This window comes from Dreissena polymorpha, chromosome 1 (assembly GCF_020536995.1).
Source record: "Dreissena polymorpha isolate Duluth1 chromosome 1, UMN_Dpol_1.0, whole genome shotgun sequence".
In the NCBI taxonomy this organism is placed as follows: domain Eukaryota; kingdom Metazoa; phylum Mollusca; class Bivalvia; order Myida; family Dreissenidae; genus Dreissena; species Dreissena polymorpha.
The window spans coordinates 23,850,246-23,866,693 of NC_068355.1; the positions used below are offsets into that span (position 1 = coordinate 23,850,246).

The 16,448-nt window shown below is 35.1% G+C and overlaps 1 protein-coding gene across 1 annotated transcript; it reads right to left on the reverse strand.

Annotated features, from left to right (window-relative positions):
• Positions 1-3,080: 3,080 nt before the first annotated feature.
• On the reverse strand, positions 3,081-11,011 carry LOC127846099 (uncharacterized). The gene is made up of 2 exons (XM_052377613.1): positions 10,902-11,011; positions 3,081-3,714 (listed from the first exon to the last, which is right to left on the reverse strand). The coding sequence occupies exons 1-2, from the start codon at positions 10,946-10,948 to the stop codon at positions 3,081-3,083; spliced, it is 681 nt and encodes a 226-aa protein (XP_052233573.1). The 5' UTR covers positions 10,949-11,011.
• Positions 11,012-16,448: the final 5,437 nt, after the last annotated feature.

Genomic DNA, 16,448 nt, shown 5'->3' on the forward strand with positions numbered 1-16,448 from the left:
AAGCGATGTCAACTGATTGCACGTGGACTGACAGCGATGACACACGTGACTGTAAGCGATGGTCACTTGATTTTTAGCGATGATCTCGTAATTAGTTAGCAATGGTTACGTGATTGTTAGATAAAGTAACGCGGTTTTTAGTGATGATCGATGTATTGATGGCGAAGATCATATGTGATTACTAGCGATGTTCTTGTGATTGGTGGCAATGGTCACGTGATGGTTAACTATAATCACGTCATCGATAGCTATGGTCCACGTGATTATTAGCAATGGGTGCAAGTAATTGTTGGCGATGGCCACGTGCTTGATAGCGAATTTCATTGGTTGTTAGCGAAGGTAACGTCATTGCTAGCTACGTGGTCACGCGCGATTTTTAGCGATAATCAATGTGTTTGTAAGCGATTGCTACGTTATTGTTAGTGATGCCACGTGGTAGTTATCGTGATATTGTGCTGTTTAGCGGTGATCACGTGAGTATAAATTATGATCACGTGATTGTTAGCGATGGTCACGTTATTGTTTGAGATGTAACAAGATTGTAAGCAATGGTCACGAAATTGTTAGCATGATCACGTGATTGTTTAGCTTTTTTAATGTGATTGTTAGCGATGGCACTGGCATTACTGGCGATGTTCGCTGATGTGTTGTAGCGATTTTTATTTTTCGAAAGCATCTAACAATAACGTATTACTAAAGCCACTGTTATTTAATTCATGACACATGAATCGAGTGTTTAAATGAACATAAACGAAAGCCAATTTTCTAGATATGGATCTTATCATCCCATTTTATGACAGAGAGTTACAACGTGAGATTTCGATCTAGTACACGCCTGTGCAATAGCGGTTATTTCAGAAAAATCTTAGAAACCTAAACTCAGAAACTTTACTGGGTCATTTGATTGCATGTTAAAGTAAATAGATTTGAATACAATTGAGAGATAATATAACTGAATATGTTTTGTACCTAAATTAAATTCGATTCGGTCAAAAAAAGTTTCATGTTAGACAATTGGGAAAGAGAACCATCAAGAGACATTTGATGATGAAACGATGTGGGCTTTTGTATTCAGCAGATGTTAAAATATTCATTACTAGAGAGGTGGTATTGGTTACATAGGAAGGGCCAACCGCTCTGCGGATCATGGCACGTCAACTTTATATCCTGTTTTGAACATGCCTGCAATTAATGCGGGCAAGACTAGCAAATGCTTACTAAAGTGAGTCTATGCTAAAAACTGGTAGAATGCATACGCATAAAGTAGATCCCAGATAAACTGTGCAGTCCGGAAACTTCAATCTGTGACGGCACTTCCACCTAAACAGGATTTCCTTTACATCAAAAATCAATAAACAGCGGAATTTATCGGCATATAAAAGACACTTTACGCACATTGTATAAAGCCCGGTTTTCCAAGAGAGCGGCTCACATAATACATCGGAAAAACATCGGAAATCATCGGAAAACATCGGAAACCTGTTTAAGAATTTGATATATAAACCATGACACATATGTTATACCAATGGTAAATTTTAACAGATCACGTCGTGATCTCACAAACAAAACGATCGTTCTCTAATAACAGTATGTTCTTCACATGCGGTAAAATTATTTATGTATGTTGTCATTAAATTGTGTGTTTTTTAAATAACTTTGTTTACACGTACATTCTTAGATTGCTTCATTAGGAAAGAAATAAACTGGAAATTTGCATCGGTCATTTACCTATATGTTTGTTAGTGGGTCGGTCAATCCATGTCTCAACGAAAAGTAATGTCACGCGAATAAAGATAATATTTCATTATTGAGATAACATAAGGGTTTTTTTCACGTTGATTGTCTTCTACGTTGTCATATTGTTTGGTGACACTTATATATAATACCGTTATCACATAATATACCATGTGTATTAGTTGACATATGATATCTAAGCCTGGTGATAAACACCCACACCCACACCCTACTCATCTGACGTATGCATAATATGTTCAGGTAGCTGAGTATATAGTATATTTTTCTTGTAATTTATAACTTAAGTGCTTATTACATTTTTTCAGAGTTTCTTTAAAATATGTAAAGTGTTACTCATCATAAAGGCACTTTTTGATAAAAACAAAGTTACCAGAATGCTTAACTTTACACCATTTTTATTGTGTTATAATTGTATAATTCGTATAAGAACTCAAAACATAAATGTTAAGATTTATGACTAAATTTGGAAATCCTATAAACAGTTACTGAAGATTCTCTATTGTTTAAAATGAACAAAAAGTTATATATGGCGATTGTCATTAGCGCATGCATGTTCATCAAACTATGACGCTTCGTTTATTTAAAGAAGCTAGAAGTCAATCTCTTAAATGTTGTATTGATAGTCTTCTGAACCTCTGTTGTTGTCTTGCGGACTTTATACGAAGCCATTGAATATCCTGTTTAATCGAAGTTTTTCCATATCGGTGTCGGTTTCATTGCTCTCCATAGTAGCATTACCATTTTCTTCACAAACCCATTGGTTAAACGGCCCAAAAAAATCTTTGTTTTCCAAGCCAAGACCGCTTTAATAGTCCCTGTCATCAAGGATATCCTCTTTCTTGACGTAACCGCTGTTTAATCTGTCAATGCCTTGTTTATCATCAACTCGGGAAGCTGCATCAGTTGTTGACATCAAGCTATCTAGTTTGATAAACCCATATTCATTTTATCAAAGTACCTTTCCTCTCTAATTGCATTGCCGTTATTACGTTTTCGGCGTCCTTTTTAACAAATCCAAAAATTAAGTCTGTCGAAAGGTCGTTTCACAAAGCCATAGTTTAACCTGTCCAAAACCACGCTTTTCATCATCTATATACATCTGAACTGGTTCATCCAGTTCGCTTTCAGAAGGACGTTTAACAAATCCTAATGTAAGTCTATCGAATGGGCGCTTCACAAAGCCAGAGCTTAATCGGTCGAATGGACGTTTCACAAATCCAGAATTTAATCGATCGAATGGACGTTTCACAAATCCAGAGTTTAATCGGTCGAACGGACGTTTCACAAATCCAGAGTTTAATCGGTCGAACGGACGTTTCACAAATTCAGAGTTTAATCGGTTCGAACGGACGTTTCACAAATCCAGAGTTTAATCGGTCGAATGGACGTTTCACAAAACCAGCATTCAGTCTGTCAAAACCCCGTTTGCCAGATACGGCGTCTTCCCTACCCTGTTCTTGTTCTGTCACGTGCCTATCATAGTCTCTCTTACCAACACTGTCCGGATGTTCCATGGGGTTGGTTGTATCTACATTTTTCTGAACGTTTAGTTGTGATTTCTGTATACTATTACCAACATACGAACGAGAGTTCGGGACAGCTGAGCGTTTCTTGCGAATAAATCCCGACGAAAGTCGGTCAAAATAACGCTTACTTAATTGAGGTGGATTCTCATGTGCTTTCCTGGTGTATAGATCGTCCAACAGCTTGTCATACATGCCTTTATCGTAAACGTCCAAGCTGGAGGTTTCATCGTTGTTTCGCATAGTCTCGTCGTTGTTTCGCGTGTTTTCATTCTTGTCTCGCTTTATGAAGCCCATCGATAGCCTATCAAATCCCGAAGGCCATCGCCTCTTGAACTCGAACGGATTTCTGCTTGTTGGGGATTTGTGAACGGAGACATAATTGTCGGGTTGATATCGTGGGAAGAAGAAAGGATGATAACTAACAACGCCCGCTCTGAAAAATATACACATTCAAGGCATAAACAGTATTATCAAAATATCAAACAATAATGTCAACACAACCCTTACCTACTACTACTATAACTGCTACTTATATCAAAGTGTCAAGTCATAATTATATAAAAAATATAATATTTATCATGATAATGATAATAATAATTTTATTATAATTATTATTTTTTTATTTATTTATTTTATAATTCATGATATTATTATTATTATTATTATTATTATTATTATTATTATAATTATTAGAGGTAGTAGTAGAAGTAGTAGTAGCAGTAGAGCAGCAGTAGTAGTAGTAGTAGTAGTAGTAGTAGTAGTAGTAGTAGTAGTCTAGTGTAGTAGTAGTAGTAGTAGTATAGTGCGTAGTAGTAGTAGTATAGTAGTAGTAGTAGTAGTAGTAGTAGTAGTAAAAGTAGTAGTAGTAGTAGTAGTAGTAGTAGTCGTCTCGTAGAAGTAGTAGTATAGTAGTAGTAGTCGTGGTCGTAGTCGTAGAGTAGTAGTCTCGTGTCGTAGTAGTAGTCGTGGTAGTAGTAGTCTTAGTGGTCGTAGTGTAGTAGTAGTTAGTTAGTCGTAGTCTAGGTAGTCGTCGTAGTAGTAGTAGTAGTAGTCGTAGTTAGTATAGTAGTAGTAGTATCGTAGTAGTTAGTAGTAGTAGTAGTAGTAGTCGTAGTCGTAGTAGTAGCAGTAGTAGTCTTCAGTAGTAGTAGGGTAGGGTAGTAGTCGTGGTGGTGGTGGTGGGTGGGGGTGGTTGGTCGTGGGTGGTGGTGTGGTGGGGGTTGGTGGTGGTGGTGGTGGTGGTGGTGTGGTGGGGGGTGGTGGGGCTGGTGGTGGGGTGGTGGGTGGTGGTGGTGTGGTGGTGGTGGTGGTGGTGGTGGTGTTGGTGGTGGTGTGGTGGTGGTGGTTTGGGTGGTGGTGGTGTGGTGGTGGTTGTGTGGGGTGGTTGTGGGGTGGTGTGGTGTGGTGGTGTGGGTGGTGGTGTGGTGTGTGGTGGTGGTGTGGTGGGGTGTGGTGGTGGTGTTGGTGGTGGTGGTGGTTCGGTGGTGGTGGTGTGGTGGTGGTTGCGGTGTGGTGACGGTGGTGTGGTGGTGGTTACTGTAGTGTAGCAGTATAGAAGTATAGTAGTCGTAGCGTAGTAGTAGTAGTAGTAGTAGTAGTCTAGCAGTCGTAGTAGTAGTAGTCGTAGTCGTTCGTAGTGCGTAGTAGTAGTATAGTAGTATTAGTTCGTGTAGAGTGTAGTAGTAGTTGTTGTTGTAGTAGTAGTAGCCGTCCGTCGTCGTCGTAGTAGTAGTCGTAGTAGTTTCGTCTAGTCGTCGTAGTGTAGTCGTAGTCGTAGTGTGTGTGTAGTAGTGTAGTCGTCGTAGAAGTCGTCGCCGTTCTGTGAAGTAGTAGTAATAGAAGTAGTTAGTAGTAGTTATTCAAATTATAGTTATTCGAGTGTACGGTATTTGCATATGACATGTGCAGATTAAGAACATTCTAAAGTCAAACTGAAATAGCTAAATGATGATCTGTACCATTAACAGATGGGCATTTAAACACAAAGACAATTATGAAACATATAAATAATAATATTTAAGAAGTTGTATATGCGTGAACATATAATATAATCCGGGATAATGTAAAAATTTATTAGTGCACTTCGCACAAATTATAAAAAATATGACGACTTTTGGTAATTAATGATGTGTTGTTTTTTTTTGTCATTGAATTAATACACGAGAAGCGCTCAAAGAAATAATGTGATAAAATGTGTTCGTTTAACAAGTCTAAATTTTAATAACAGTTGGGTATTTAATAGCTGTAATTCATACGGTATGTTCTTGGCGTCTTCCAAATTATACATTTTGTTTTAATAAATATATTTATTTTAACACATGCAAACATTGCCTTATTTATCTTCTTGCAATTGAATATAAGTGATGACAAAGAAAATATTATATTGGTGCGACATTGTCGTTTGTATTCAAATTAATATTTTTATATTGATTACCACTTTAATGAAAATGTCATGCCATAAATTTAATTAGAACACACATTTTGTATGGATGATTAAAGAAAAGTATTATGGCTACCGGTTTAATATACAATTATTTGAACTTGTCAAAGAAAACTAGAAAAAAATACAGATCACTGACGGCTTATTCTTAGTTAGTCTTAAAACCTTTTTTAATATGTTTTTTCCAACAGTTATGATTTCAATACTGCATATAGGTACATATAAAGAATGTCTAAAAACCTTGATATGAAAGAAGCTGAAGGCGGCGATCTTTAAACGTTTGCGGGATGAATGGGCGGTCGCTGCGAGAAGGCCAACACTGATATATACTATTTCTTACCATTGGTTATACCGTATATGTTAACACGTTTGTTGGACGCTGAAATTAAGTGTTGTGGTATACGTGCAATGATTTGTGATCCCCTTGCGTATAATAAGTTTTGAAACGAACTTTCTGATTAGTATATGCATTTGTAAAATCGTTTTGTTCAAATATTAATCAATAGACCTTTCTTGTTTCAATGATATTGTATGATGAACCAGAACTTATGATAGCAGTTGCTCAATGTGAGTAAATAGAAAGGTGAATTCGATCCCAAAAAAGACGGTGACAACAATGCGTTATTGATTGGCAATTCAATATTTATTCATTCACATGTTTTGGATATGATAGCTGCAATAATGTTCGTAATGCACAAGTTTGATAAAATATTATATATATATATATATTATTTATATATATATATATTTATATTCTTAACTGCCTTCATAACACATGTATACAACCCATGCAAATGCATATCGTGTATGTAGTCTTGCAGTACAATGTGTGCATATCAGTTTGATATTGATAACCGCCGATCCCATTGCATTTGAATAGTCAATGGTTTTATCTCCAAAATGTTACGCAGAATGTTTTTGTTTTATTTTAGTTTCATCACTCGAAACCTATAGCCACTCAGTTAAACAAACAAGACTTCTTTTCTGAAGATGGCATTTACTCCATATTTTCCAGTATAAAGGCGAGACGTGTTAAAAGTAACAATTACAACCCGGGAAATCTCGATTTAAGTATCTACCTGGAATGTAATAGTACATTTTATAGCTTTAATCGTTTGAGATTTGAACCTCTTCATTCTTTAGATGAACTTGATAACGACCGGCCAGCGCGCACCATTTATCTTTTTTTATCCTGTCATATGCCTTTAAAACAGCCTGATAACCAGGTAACCTAATAACCCAAAAGTTATAACGCTAGTTGACCACGTGACCTCGTATATCCGTCAGTCGCTCTCCGGTGATGAGTATTGCAGTATCGCTAAATAAACACGTTGTGTGTATTTTGATATTTGTCAGCACTGTTGGTTATTTCATATTTTAATTATTTTTTTCAAGCGCAATTATTTATGTTTTGTTCAATGTGTTCACGTTAAAAAGAAATTACGTGGTATATGCCCTTACGAAAATTTAGACCCTGTGGCTACTAGTAGCGGCTAAGTTTCCGCAATGTTGCGGCTAAGTTGCCGCTACTAGTTGCCGCTATGTAGCGGCAAGGTAGTTTTTCGTATGCAAATGAGCTTTCTGGCTACTAGTTGCGGCTTTGTTGCCGTTACTCGTTCTGGCTCTGCTCTGGCTACTTTGCCGCTGCTATCCTTGACAGCCATAAACATATATGAACCTACAATACCATATTATAAATTGCAAACCAACGCATTTTCTACTAAAAAACTCTCCTAAAAGTCTATAGTTAAGTGTTATTTGAAGTAAAATGTTATTGGATTTAGTTTTGACTTGCTTTTTTTATTAACTTTACGATAACATGCTGTCTGAAAGTTTTTTCATGAATTAGGTCAAATGTTCGGGAAAAATTGACTATTTAGGACACCTTTCCTGAGGAAAGTGGGGCCAATCTGAAACACTGCAACATTTTTTTTATCAGAAACCCTCTTAGAAAGAATATTATATGTATATGGATTGCTTTTGTCTTTGATGTTGACTTGACAAATGGCCAGCCCATCAGCTGAAATAATCCAGAGATAAAATTAATCTTGCTATGATATATGTATTTTTACTGCTTTTGTTTAAAAAACAGCAACAATTGAAATGTAAAAATAAATATACACCAATTGAAACTGTATTAATTACTAACAATGACTTTAACTCTTCCCCAGTAACTTCTTTTTGTTTGTCAGATTTTTCAGCCATTTTGAATTTGTGTCTGATGACATCATCAGTGATGTCATGACATCATCAGTGATGTCATGACATAATACAAAATATGATGCCATTCTATAGTTGTGGCAACCTTCTGGCTACTAAGAGCCACTAGTGGCTACTATAAGCCTTTTGTGTTTTCACGATTAATATTAAAGTATTGGTTGTGGCTACCATCTGGCTCATAATTGCACTTATTTTACAAGAATACGTTCTGGCTATCTTCTGGCTACTATGAGCCGCTAGCGGCTACAATGAGCCGCTAGTGGTTATAAGAGCCGCTAGCTGCCACTAATAGCCAAAGAATTGCCATAAGGTAGCCGCTAGCGGCTACTATTAGCTACTTTCTGGCTAGTAGTTCTGGCTACAAAAAAATGGTAGCGGCTTTTTAACCGCAACATTTCCTCTACATAGCGGCAACCTTTTCATTTCTGTAAGGGTAGCTGGATTAAACAAAATTGTACTGGAACTATTTTTCGCTGCGCATGCCTTTTCATGTGGCATTAACAACTATAGCATGACGTAAGAAAATCTACACAAGGTCAAACAAGTATGGAACACTTCTTGGGCTTAATGTACGAATGTTGTAAATGTGACATGATACATAGAATAATAGGTTGGTGACATGGGTGGAAATTGGTTATCTGGCTCGTCGGCGGATCTCAGCGGATTTGCCTTAGGCTCACCCGATAAATTCCTCCGCCTTGCCAGATAACCATTGTCCATTCACGTCATCAACCTATTATTCTCTTTTTTTTGTTCTTTCCATGTCTATTTCTAAAGTATTTTTCCGGCGACATAAGACTTTTAATATAACAGTTCATATAGGTTGTTGTTTGAAGCGGCCAATTAATTGAAGACACTGAAATTCATGTACTAATTAAATACAGCTACTTAGCAAATATCTGGTATAATATAGGGATTCTATTCGTCTTATTTTCAACAAACACAAATTATCCAGCTCGTTTGAATAAGTTGAAATTGAAAGGTCAGACGTCACGAAACTTACGTACTTAAAACTACATTTACTACTTTGAAATTCAAACCATTTAACATCGTTCAAATTCAGTCTGTGTTTGATTTAAAATAACTACAGTTTTGCAAAAAATATGTTATAAATTTATAAAATAATGAGACCCTATTTAATGTTTGTTTGGGAAATTTCCTGTCTGTGAAATGTACAACACACGTTTGTGTCCGACTTTCAACAATCATTGTAATATAATGTCCTTCCTTTTCATTGAAATTTGTTCGTTACAGATCATTTCTTATTAGCACGAATAGTTCATGCTTTGGTAGCTAGAAATACTGCTTAATCATTATTTTTAGTCGTCGGGCCAAAATTTCGTGTAGTTTATTTTGTAAACCTTTAACTCGTTAACTCGTAATTTCCTATGTGGACAAAAAGAGACCTTTGGATCGGTCATTGTCCGACGATGTGCTTCTGTTAAATACATGGAAGTGTAAATCCATGAAAGCAGCAAAAATAAATGTCCTACGAGTAATAACGACTATGAATACGCGTTGAGGACTTTCATCACAGCCATGACCCCTTCTATAGTCAGTGTGTCTTTGCACTATAACAACAATACAATTCAGCGATTTTTGTCTTTCTTTATAAAGTACCGGAAACTTTCTCAATATAGAAAAAACTACAAATTTCCAAATTTCTGTAACAAATTATCCCAATTAAAGGTTTCTTAAAATATGTATACATACATATATATATGAAATGCAACATTTAGTTAGTTTGCTTACGCAGCTCTTTGGCTTGAACCTAAGTAAATATAATATTGACAACTTGACAACATATAGTTATTAACTTTAACGGATTTGGGAGCAAAACATAAAATATATCAATTACCCAATTTAAAGACTTCACGACGTGAATTTTTCCAAATGTCAGGGAGTTTTGCGCACAATTTTCCAAATTAAGCTGGTACCGGTACTTTTCCCAATCTGGCAAAAAACTCGCTAAAGACATATAAACAAGCCAAATATGATTTATTTATTCATCGAAATGACTTTCTATTACGTAATACGACGTCATTATGATTTGTATTTCATTCACTGTATTGTTTATATTTTATATCAGTTTTGTTTATACAGAGCAAAGCGAGTGACCTTCAAAAACAAAACAAATATGCCCAAAATGATTAGACACGGTAGAATGTTGAGCGTTTTATCGAGTAATGTTAATCAATCATGTAATAGATAAGCTGATTCTTGTTCCTTTTGCGTCGATGATTGTTCACTAATTTAAAGCATTAAGTCAGAGTATAAATATAAAAACAAAAAAATGTATACGAAGCATATTCTTCTGGCCTTTCTTAATGTGAACACATCCTGTTTAGGTCTTGTCAATAACCGTGCTCTAAAGTAAGACTGTTGAAGATAAATACATTTCATGGTATACAAATGTAACATATATTAAATTATTTTATTTAAAGTATTATTAAACATATTCACACAACTTCTAAACAATTGTACGTTTATAACCTATATACTTAGATAAAGATATCTTAAATATACAGAAAATGTGTGCTTTTTCAATGAAATACTGCATGCAAAAGCAATGCAAATGGTGCTAAAATCATAAGCGAATATCAAATCTTCATAGCGGGTAAAATTAAAACATGGGAATCATTGAATTGGATTTTTATACTTTAAATGAAAGCAGACATATTTGTAAATTTTACTGACGTAATGATACAAATTTTACCTATGTGTGTCGACTTTTCTTTGTTAAGTTTTTTTGTTTATGAATTTACACATTATAAACAGTTTGTCTATTCAATCTATACAATTATTTAAAATTGGCATATGTATTTTATACTTGCATAAATAAATATAATAGATACAATATATTAAAATGTGCATAATTTAGGAGATTTCATATTTTATGAGTTTGTTAAATTTATGAATAACCTTGCAATATAAAGGATTTTAATAACTTATTTACTTACATGCAGTAGAGAAAAGATGCAATGCCAAGTATTATCCTCCCATTCATGATTTCAAACCAAATAAACTTCTCTTTTTAAAATATTCGGGTGTTCTTTAAGTCCAACAGAAGTCGCACAGAAGTCAATTCACAATAAACGCCACGTCATCACGTGCTACTCTCAGTGTCACCACACGAGCCAATGGAAATTGAGAACTCGGAATGTAGAAGCGTTATTGTAGATTGGCTGGTTCGTACTGGTACCAATAACGCCTCTTTCATAGCACCATTGTTTTGACACTGTATCGGGGAGTTATGTCAATAAGGAACTCCGTACCGTAATCAAGCAATCCAGTCAAGCGGTTGGCGATGAAAGTAAAGTCATTTTTGATCAAAACTCTGGGGAATTTACACGTCTAGATGGGAACGGGTTGGCTACTTAACAGTAATCCAATATTTGCCACTACAACCCATTCAGCTGAGAAAGGTATGGATTTCATTAAATATTAACATTCACTAACTAGAATCCATTATGCTTGAGTACAAAAAGCAAATTGACAAGAACATAAATAACCAAAGCACTGACTTATTTTTTTAAATATATTATTGTTTGTGCAGATAAACATACTATCACAACAGAACAGAACAAACATTTTATTCATTTTACAGTTCATCGTGATCAATATAAAACCATACAGTATTATCATACTAGTATTTACAGAAATAAACAAAAATCAATGTTAAAACAGGTATTGCGACAAATACTTGTTTACATTCCCTATGCTTTGAATTGACCGATTTGACAATTTGTAAAATAGAGTTGCTTCTCTCTCACGACATGGGAGTATATGCATATAGGTAAGGTTATTCTGGAACTCTTTCATGAAAGTGTTGAGCACATTCGTATCATCTTTAATGTATTTTATCGCCGTTTAATTACAACACATATGATCTACAAATATTTTACCATTTCAAAGTGGTTGTTCTAAACTCCAGAAAAATATCAGATATGACGTTTCATATGGAAACTCAAACAGTGACCAGGCAAATCCACATTTAAAACCTTCATGCTTGTGCTTTGCAGTCGTCACATGACCTTCATGCTTGTGCTTTGCAGTCGACATGAACCTTCATGCTTGTGCTTTGCAGTCGACAAAGGACCTTCATGCTTGTGCTTTGCAGTCGACACAGGACCTTCATGCTTGTGCTTTGCAGTCGACACAGGCTTATTTGGGACAAAACTGTCCTACTGGCTTTTAGTGTAATAGATACTTCATTTGAACAAAATATCCATGTGTGCGGAAAATTTCCTCTCTGATTAGCCTGTGTGGACTACACATGCTAATTTTGGACGACATCTACGCACATTCATGAAGTCCCGTATCCTAGAAAGTAATATTACAGTGCTTTATAAAAACACTTTGACCCCGTGATGAAAAGAAGAAACGCTGCAACGGGAACACCGTGCCAATACTTGTTTTCTAATTAACATCTAAGTTCAAATATAACATATCATAAATTCGAAAATGAAGTCTTATGTTTAAAATGAATATTGAGTGTCGTTCGTATAGCCTGTTAAACAAATAATAACATTGAATTTTGCTAGAAAAAGAACCGTTTGTTCTTTCTTGACACCAATTGAATTGAACAATCGCTAATCTTGCAACAAAGCATGTATCTAAATAAGGGATGAACATAATCACATAAAAGGAAACCCTGTTGTCAACAACCTTGCTGTGTTGCATTTTATTTACAATGTAATTGTGTCATTTAAACATTTTATAAACAAAGGATAATTACGGAAGCGTATTAGATGTCAAGTATATTTATGCTTTTTGAAACTTCAGAAACGTTGTTTTGAAATACTTTCTCGTAACCATCATCAAATATATAGTAACAACTTCAGTGCTTGGAACGAGTTCAAAGAATTTACTTACTGCCAAGTTTAATTATTAGCCTCAAACGTTCTCTGTTGATTCCAAATGATATGTTCATTACCTGTAAATGACGTAAAATAACAATTAAATATCAGTCTACGACATTATTCCTTTAGAGAGATGAGAAAGATGCGGACAAAAATTTCTAAGATCTTAATATGAAAATTGAATTGATAGTTGAATGTAAAACCTTAATATTGGGATCACTTAGCAAATCATCTGAAAAATAGTTTTGTCTGAAAATAAAACGGTATATTTTTTCTATGTAAACTTAAGACTGTAACCCAAACCATTCATTATTTACTGTTTAAAATTTAAATAGTATTAACAGTTATACAAGAACGCAATTACTAGGAATTTATTTAAGTTCGTGTGCATTTGGGTGGAGAATTTTTGTGATATAGATATTACTTTCTCAACCAATGTGTTTGCATGTAATTATCTCTTTAATGATATTCATTTATTTTATGTAAAACGTTTCTTTTGACGTCATCTTGTAAATCCTCTTAAAATTATAAACGACGGTTAATTGAGCCTTGTTCTAAGAACACTAGGCTTAATGAATGTGTGTAAAGTGTTTCCCCGTTTAAGTCTGTGCAGTCCGCACAGGTTAATCAGAGACGATACTTCCCGATGTTACTGAATTTCGTTCTAAAAGACTTCCTTTCAACAAACATTTCCATCAAAGCGGACAATGTCATCTAGGATGACACATTTCACAAATTCATAAAACTCAGTTTTACCAGAACGAGGCCCAACTCGTAAATACAATGACGATAATGACTAAAACAACAAGCAACGCGAACCATTTCCAGAGATCGGTTGTGTCGTTAAAATAATGCGTGTTGTAATCAGGTTTATAATGAATCAAGTTTATAAAGCTGAACTGCATTTCATTCATATGATACGTAGATGTGTACCGTAGATGCCAAATACTGGCGATACTGATGAAATAACGGTATGACGAAATTGCCAACATTTCATTTATCAATTATACATGTTGCCTTATCTTACAATGATAATATGATAATGTGCAATGTTTCAAAATAAATTCGGATGCTTATTTGTCACTGCAGTTTTACGAGTTAAGTGTTTTAATAATCTTTTATAAATCTTTTTAATAATTCACCATTTACATGTATGTTTTTAAGCATTTTGCGTATTAACATTACATTATATCACAAATATGATGCCGTTTATTTCCAACATTAAAATATCTCTGACTGGTCTTTTTATAAGTTTAATACTAGCATTCGCAACCAACACTCGTTCAGTCCAAGTATTGCAGGACAATTTTAACTTTTAACCAAAAAGAACGACAGGTACAGTCCATGTTAAATCTCTAACATAATTTAGCTCATAACAATTTTGTTTTCAAGTTCATGATTCCTGTATTTAAGTGCATTAAATTTAATATATAACATTTATATCAATTATATTAAAGTTCTCAATCGTAATGCTTTCTTATGAGTTCTTTAGCCGTATTCTAACACGTTCCACATTCATTATTTGACGGCAGATAGCATGCACTTAATATAAGCCTCGTTCTGGGAAAACTGGGCTTAATTCAGGTGCGAAAAGTTTCACCTAACATTAATATGTGCAGTCTGCACAGGCTTATCAAGGACGACTCTTTCCACATACACATTTTTCGTTCCCGTCTAAGCGGAAAGTGCCGTCCCTTACTAGCCTGTGCGTGGCTCAAACGTATAAAGCCGCGTTGTGTAAAGGACAACAAAATCACCAAATACACACACTTGTTCGATAAAATATACATATACTTGATCACATCTTAAAACGATACCAATCGTGTTTGAGTTTTCATTTCGTATTGAGTGGTAATTGGATATCGTCAAAAATGTATAATGATATATAAGTATTTCCAGAACGTACTCATTCACATTAAGCTCTGTAATATAAATGCCTTGTAAATAAATATGTACGGCTTCAGTTATAAACAGTGTTTCTGAGCCCATAAATGCATTTCGCTGTCTTGCATGGGATTAATTTCACAAAATATGTGGCATACAAGAACGCATATCAATTATTTAAAGTTCATTTAATAACGTGTGTTAGTCTGTATAGTATGCAAATAATAAAGATATACTGTCGAAACCAAAACACTATTCCAATGTTTTCCGATGTTCACGTGGGCTAGAATATTCTCAATTAAGCGTAATAATAATACACGTTAACATATGTTTACACATCTAGTGGAAATAACGCGTGTTCAATTGCGTGTTTTTTTTCGTCTGTCAATTGTATGAATCGATTGTCATTAGGAAGAGACGTTTGTCTCCAGTAATAATCCCCGTTTATACATTTGCTCTCCATGTGGGCTAATGGTGTATGTGAGATTTATTTTCTGTCATTTTGCTTTTCAAAATATGTACGGTCGATGATTTCAATCCGATTAAAGAGCATCATCGTCATCAGCTATAATTGATTCAAGAGCATCATCGTCATCAGCTATAATTGATTCAAGAGCATCATTGTCATCAGCTATAATTGATTCAAGAGCATCATCGTCATCAGCTATAATTGATTCAAGAGCATCATCGTCATCAGCTATAATTGATTCAAGAGCATCATCGTCATCAGCTATAATTGATTCAAGAGCATCATAGTCATCAGCTATAATTGATTCAAGAGCATCATAGTCATCAGCTATAATTGATTCAAGAGCATCATAGTCATCAGCTATAATTGTCCAAACCATACAATATTGATAGCAACATGTAATATTTGCATTGTGTCATTAACTGAGACACCTTTGAAATGATAATGTAGTCTAAGTTGATTTAATGATGTAGAAAGAACCTATCTCTCCATCTAGCTCTAGTGTGTAAATCTTTATAGATCCTGACTTTAGTTTCATCCTTGCGCCCTCGATTAGTGTTCTAAATTGCAGTTCCATCATCGCGTCTTCGATTGATATTAGGATTTCATATATGGTCAATCATCGCGTCCTCGAGTATTGTACTCAATTAATGATGTTCATTGCCCCCGTCCACAATAAATGTTCTCAATCAAATGATTTCTATCATCGCGGCGATGTGAGTGCTCACGTTTTGTTTATATTCAACAGCTGCTGATATATTTTTTGGAGGGTTGGGTCTATAGCGAGTTGTTTCTCGAACCATTTCCGTTCTTTAACTTCCAAACCGTTCGAGTATTTTGAAATTTTGCAAATAAATAGAACAAAAAGTTCGGTAAAGTAGCCAACGTGTCGCGGACATGCACCACTTGGCTATTACCAAGGGTCAAATCAATACTGTACTTTATTTGAAGGACTTATTATCAACGCACCCATGCCCCCCCCCCTCCGCCCTAAACCCCCAGCCCGCTCCCGCTGTTTGAAAGGGGATCCTTGTAACTTCATACGAACAATATTGCTTTCTAATGGAAGATTCATTTATCGCATCAAGAAATGCATTCACATACAAAAAAGACGTTAATACCGTTTCTGTCAAACTCTATCATTTTGAACCTGGGAACGTTTATATTCAATGCAAATTACGTTCTCTTTCCTGTTCTTTGCTTCGCTTCGAGCAATGAAAAGAATGCGGTTTTCTTTAACAATGCTTATTAAGCGTGTAGTGGACACATTTACAATGCTTTTGTTGAACTGT

Bases quoted from the DNA above. Each gene is read 5' to 3' on its own strand.
- LOC127846099 (XM_052377613.1), bottom strand. From the start codon at position 10,948: ATGAATGGGAGGATAATACTTGGCATTGCATCTTTTCTCTACTGCAT. The intron at 3,715-10,901 runs GTAAGTAAATAA...TATATTTTTCAG, and splicing joins GCATCTTTTCTCTACTGCAT to AGCGGGCGTTGTTAGTTATC.